Source organism: Dipodomys ordii, unplaced genomic scaffold (genome assembly GCF_000151885.1).
Source record: "Dipodomys ordii isolate 6190 unplaced genomic scaffold, Dord_2.0 Scaffold81, whole genome shotgun sequence".
Classification (NCBI taxonomy): domain Eukaryota; kingdom Metazoa; phylum Chordata; class Mammalia; order Rodentia; family Heteromyidae; genus Dipodomys; species Dipodomys ordii.
This window is the reverse complement of record NW_012267297.1, coordinates 1,034,010-1,040,009: the sequence shown is the minus strand read 5'-3', so window position 1 is coordinate 1,040,009 and position 6,000 is coordinate 1,034,010. Positions and strand designations below refer to the sequence as shown.

The window sequence follows — 6,000 nt, the reverse complement described above, 5'->3', positions numbered from 1 at the left end:
TGGTGACGGGGCCGCCGGAGCCCAAGTGCCGGGGAGCAGCGGTACAGTGCCCGGCCGGCCGGGCCCCGTCACGACCCCGGCCCCCTGGTCATCCGGGGCTCCCGGACCCAACATGATCCCCCCGATCATCCGGGGCTCCCGCACCCAACACGTCCCCCCTCGATCATCGGGGCTCCCCGATCATCCGGGCCGCGCGGGTGGGGATCACGGCGTGTGGGGCCCGGGAGCCGGGGCGGTGGTTTCGGGGAGGGGGTCCGGGTGCCCCGGGACAAGGCTGCGCCCCCCTCCCACCCCAACTCCTCCCCTTCCCTAGCCCGGATCCGTGGGGGCCGTGGGGTCCCCGGATGATGTGGGGGGTAGTGGGGTCCCCAGAGGGGGCCGGCTGTGACCTCCCGAGGGCGACTTCTATCTTTTCCCTAGGGAAGGCAGGGGTCAGGGGTCAGCCAGGTAAAGCTAACCTTGAGGAGCTTGGTGGCTTCTTCTTTTTCTCTTTAAATGAATAAAAATGATCTTAGCTGCACGATTTGGTATATTCTCAGCAACTAGGTTTTTGGGGACACGGCGACATCTAAGCAGGACACCCAGAAATGGGGGTTTTTACCCGGTGACATTTGACCAGGAGGCCCCAGGTGAGTGTGGGCGGCCCAGGGCCGCGTCTCGGGGTGAGGGTGCTCTGGTTGGGTAGGGGGCAGGGGGCAGGGCCTGGACAGGGAGGGGGTAGAGGGGCAGGGGGACAGGGCCCAGGCAGGGCCCCGCCGGCTGCCCTGTTCTCAACACCCCTGGACGTCAGCGACTTACTTTCGTTTTCAGTCCACCGTGGCCCGGGCGCTCCACTCAGCTAAGAAGCATTCTAACTAGTGGAGCCTCCACACTGCATTCTTACTGGCTTTTCTGCTTCAGGAGCTCTGTCTGCAGGTAAGGGAAGCAGCTAGTGCTGATTATCTTCGACCCCCGTTTTTGTTGTTGTTCGCCTGTTTGTGTAACAGAGTCTGACCTGACAGGATGCATTTGAAAGCAAGTGCTTCGCTGTCCACTCAAGTAGCTACAGAAGTTTTCTTTATTGATTGCTTGATGTGTAACAGTAATTGGCATTTTTTCACATATTACAAAAAAAAATTATACTTGGCTCAGTATGCAATCTTTTAAGCACAGCCGTATTATTTAACAAAAAAATGGGGAGTGGGCCTAGTCTGCCCGGAACAGCATTTACAAATGCACACAACTTGCCACTTTGGCTTGTATATTGGTTAGATTCTTTTTTTTTTTTTAAAGAGATCTCTTTGTAACATAAATAAGTTAGTATAATTTTTCGGTGTCTTTACAGTTATGTACAGGTCCACTGGGAATGAAATGATTTTTGTCTCCTACAAAAACATGAAGGCACATAGAGAGAGTGCCGTCCCTGCCCTCCTGAAAAACGTCCACACAGCCGCCTGCCCGTGGGCAAATCAAACAGAACCAGGAGCATGGAATGGAAGATTCTTTCTTGTGTGTGTAAAGGTACAGAGCTATAAAAACTGAGGATAGCCGAGTGAAAAGGAAACTAAAATTTCCCCAACGAATTTGGCAAGCGTATAGAAAGAGGGTCAGTTGTCAACATTCAGAATTCCCACATACACACACACACACCCCCCAACCAGATTGTATGCCTCCAACTACCTGGCTTCTTACCAAACTGCTGGGAAATGAGGGGGTGACTTCCAGTTTTAAAGGCACACTAAGGCGGACCTTTTTGTTGTTTTCAGGCATTTGCTGCTACGAAAAAGGACTGGAAAACCTCCCAGGTCCCACAGGAGAGCAGGATTTGTATACAAATACAGAGCCACTCTCTGTAAGCCAGTGTTCCAATCTTGATTTTTAAAAAAAAAATGAAGTCTCAGATTCTCACCCCAAAAGGGACATGATTAAATCTTTAAGGGAAAACAGACCCTTCCCCCAAATTGCTTCTCTGCAAGTCACAAATGTTTTTTTGTCCTTGCTATAAATGGAAGCAAGATCTCCACCACCCCCCAACCCCTCCCGCCCCCCCTAAAGTTTTATGTGCTACATAAAAAGTAAAAACTATGTACACAGGTAGGACAATGAAGCAAATAAGGCAAAACCTAATTGCATGATGCTACATCCCAGGCTGGAGGCGGCCGCAGAGCCTCTCAAAGCAGAGGAGGCCGGTAACTTAGTGTTCCCTGTCCACTCTTGTTCAGTGCTTATTTGTGAGTCAGCGATATGTCTCAAAAAGCATTCACAGGCCTCTTCCAGGCTTGAGCCGCCATGTTTCTAACAAGGAAACATTTCTTGATTCTGCAAAAGAAACAGAGAAGGAAGAAATCAGGGAGAAGTTGCAACAGTAGCCTTCATTTCCAGTCAAGTACATTCTTTTTTTTTTTTTTGCCACTGGGGAGTTTGTTTTAAAACTTGTCCGATTTCAAATCTTCTAGTCTTTCATGGGTTTTCTTTCTCTCTCTCTCTCCTGGGTGTTGCTTGAGCTGTGGCTGGGCGGGCAGGCCGTCCTGCCCTGTCCCCGCAGGGATGCGGGGAAGACGTTTCTTGGCTGTGGAAAGGCCAGGGATATGGCCAAAATATTCCTAAACCACAGGACAGCCTGGTAGAACCAAGAACAGTTCCTCTCCAAAGGACGGAAGTGCAGAGGGGAAGACCCCTGAAGGATCTGGGATCTGGAGACAGGCGCCCAGGGCTGTCCCCTGCAATCCTACTCAGGAGGCTGAGATCTGAGGATCCCCGTTCAGAACAAGGCTGGGCAGGAAAGCCCGTGAGACTCTCACCTCCAACAAACCACCAAAAACTTGAAGGCCAGCTGTGGGTCAAGTGGTAGAGTACCAGCCTTGAGCAAAAGAGCTCAGGAACAGTGCCCGGACCCTGAGTTCAAGCCCAACTTGACACCCCCCCCCGCCCCCCCCCACGAACCTGGGTAGAAAATTCAGATACTTAACACTTTAAAGTAGTCTAACTGCCTGACTTTGAGTAATGCTTAAAAACATAACCCATAAAAGACCTCTGAAGGAAAATTCTAACTTCCCTTCTTGAAAAACATTCTAATTTCCTGTTCCTGTGCACAGCATACTCATGCAAGTTTTTACACAGGCCTGAGGGCCGTTTCTAGTATCTGGCACCACCACTAACAAAACATCTCCAACAGTGTCACATTAAAATCCGGAGGGGACGCGGCTCTGGCCAGCCAGGCCACAAGTGGCAGAAGTCAACAGGATGGCAGGGGTCCACCTTCTTGCCCGACCTCCTGTTGGGATGGAGGGTCTCCCTGGGCACTGGGAGCAGCGCTGAGAGCCGCCAGGTGTGGGTGGCAAAGAAGCCCAAGAGCCCAGCACTCCCGGAGGGACGACGGGGTCTACACATGTCCCCGGCCACTCTGCTCACAGGAGTCCAGAGAAGCTGCTGAGAGCCTCTGAAAAGGAAAAGCAGGTCGCAGCCCTGGTCTACGGGGTTCACACGCTGTCCAGACCTCGGTCTGATCACCTCCGACGGCACATCAACTTGGGGCTGAATGATTCCAGTGACTTCTGCCGGTGCTGAGGAAAAGCTTCCCCTCGGTACGGCCGGGCCTGTCCCCACCTTTGCCATCACCTCCCCCACCCGGCCGCCCCGGCGACCCCCGGGCTGGCCGGTCCGACGTCTTTATGCTTGGCAGCTCCAGGGCGACCCGGAGAACCGCGGAACTTCCCCAGACAGCTCTCCCTCTCCCATTTTAATGCAGATTCCTTCCTTCCCCGGACTGCAGCTCACCGGGTGCCCCGCCTGCCCCCACATGCGGGCTAAATGCTGGGGTTCACTCTGCAAACACGAGCTCTGGGGCGCCCCGGACCCCGTGTTTCACGGGGGCCTGTTTCCATGGGACGCCAGGACTGAGGCGCAGAGCCCCGCGGGGGCCCGGGGCCGGCGCCTCGGGGTCAGCGCCCCCCTCTGGGATCAGCACGATCCCCCCCACCAGCGCACCCCGGGATCAGCGCGCCCCGGGATCGGGCCCCCCGCCCTTACCCGGTCTACGTCGTGGGCCTGCGCGGCGCTGGCTTCCTCGGGGTCCGCTCCGCGGGGCCCGCGTCCGCGCTCGGGGCGCCGCCCGCCCCGGCCCCGCTCTCCTCCCGGTGCGCTCTTTTGTTCTGGGCCGAGGAACCTGAGGCCGAAGGGGGGAAGGGATGAGGGAGGGAGGGAGGGGAGGCGAGGACGGGGCGGAGACCGGCTGGGATCCGATCTCACGACCATCAGCACCCAGGGCAGGAGAGCCGGGTCCATCCAGCCCAGCGGTGTCCGCCCAGGGACGGACGGACAGACACACGGACAGCGGACAGGCGGACGATCACTGGACGCACACCAAACAGCGGACAGCCAGACGGACACCGGACAGACACTGGACTGGCACCGGACGGACGGACACCGGACAGACAAGACACCGCACTACCAGACGGACGGACACTGGGCAGACACCGCACGGACGCGCGGGCCGCGCCTCACCTTCCCCGGCGGGCCGCTTGCGGGCGGCGGCGGCGGCGGCGGGCTCGGGCGCGTCGGGCGCGGGCTCCCCGGCGCCGTCCCCCGGGCTGGCGGGCGCGGGCGCGGGGCGCAGGCGCGCGCGCGGCGGGCGCAGGTAGAAGTCGGGCAGCGCCCCGCGCTCCACCGCGCGCCACTCGAAGCGGCCGTGCAGCGGGCGGTGGTTGCGGAAGTCGAAGTTCCAGCGGCGGCGGCCGGCGGCCTCCAGCTCCCGGCGGTGCCGCTCCAGGTCCCGGCGCAGCTCCTCGTGGTCCACGGCGCCGAACAGGTTGCGGCAGGCCGACGGCTTGGGCGGCGCGGGCGTCCGCGCGTCCGCGCGCTCCAGGCGCGGGCTACCGCCGGACACCCGCACGTCCGACATGGCCGCCGGGGCCGCGGGGCCGGCGCGGGGCCCGGGACCCGGGACGGGCTGCGGGGCCCCGGGAGGGCGCGGGGCGCGCGGGGCAGCCCCGGATCCGCGCTCCGATCGGCCGCCCGCGCGCCGACCCTGGCCCCGTCCAAGTGCGGGCCGCGCGTGGGACGAGGCGCCGCGGGACGAGGCGCCGCGGGAGAGCCGAGCCGGGCCGAGCGGCGCTTGTTTTCCTCAGCACCCCAACATGGCGGAGGACGGGGCTGACGGCGGAGACGCGGGCGGACGCGGGCGGCCCCGTCTATTAAAACTGAGGCCGAGCGCCACTGGCTGCAGTGCCGGGCGCCCGCCCCGGAAGCCGCGCGCTTAGGGTGGAGCGGGCTCCGCGCGCGCCCCGAGCGCCGCCGCGCCGCCGGCCCCGGGAGCCTCCGTGCGCGCTCGCGCGCGTAACCACCCCGCGCGCCCCGAGGCCCCTCCCGGCGGGCGCGCTCTCGAGCGCGTTCCCGCGCGTCTGCGCCTGCTCGTCCCCGGGTTCTGTCCACAGTCGCGGCACCATCTGAGCTCCAGGGCGCGGAAGCTGGGGGTGCGTGCACACCGCACCCCGAGTCCCCGCGGCTCGAAGCCAGCCTGGGCAGGAGGACCTGCGGGCCTTCTCTCCCTGGAGGTGGGGAGACCGAGGAGCCCGCGGGCCGGGAAGGTGGCTTGGCGGCAGAACGCTTGCCTGGCGCGCAGGGAGCCCCGGGTTCGAGTCCTCAGCACCACACACAGAAAAAGCCTGGAGTGGGGCTGCAGCTCGTGTGATCGAGCGCCAGCCTGGAGCACGGAGAGGCTCGGGGACCACGCCCAGGACCCGAGTTCAAGACTCAGGACTGACAATAAATAAAAATAAATAACGGAAGAAAGAGCCCCGGGCCGGCTGGGTCTGAGCGGCTTCCAAGACACCTGCGGGGCAGGGGCGGGGATGGGGGGGCCAGGGGGGGGCAGTGCTCCGCCCACCTCAACCTCAAGCCCCAAACACTGTAAACACAGCCCGGTCCCTTCTCAGCTGTTAGGAAACAGCTGGGCCCAGCCCAGCCCTGCTGGTACCTGGAAGGAGGGGGTCTCGGAAGGAGGGGATCCGGAGATTCCAAAGG

The 6,000-nt window shown here is 61.0% G+C and overlaps 1 protein-coding gene and 1 long non-coding RNA gene across 2 annotated transcripts; both read right to left on the bottom strand.

The window, feature by feature from the left end:
• Positions 1-1,039: 1,039 nt before the first annotated feature.
• Positions 1,040-4,518, bottom strand: LOC105992281. The gene is made up of 3 exons (XR_001175393.1): positions 4,483-4,518; positions 4,009-4,144; positions 1,040-2,298 (listed from the first exon to the last, which is right to left on the bottom strand). It is a non-coding gene; the product is annotated as an uncharacterized LOC105992281 (long non-coding RNA).
• Positions 4,519-4,552: 34 nt separating this feature from the next.
• On the bottom strand, positions 4,553-4,879 carry Cdkn1b (cyclin-dependent kinase inhibitor 1B (p27, Kip1); the record flags this gene model as incomplete). The annotated part of the gene is made up of 1 exon (XM_013025039.1): positions 4,553-4,879. A coding segment is annotated over exon 1 (327 nt), but the record flags the coding sequence as incomplete, so codon positions are not given.
• Positions 4,880-6,000: the final 1,121 nt, after the last annotated feature.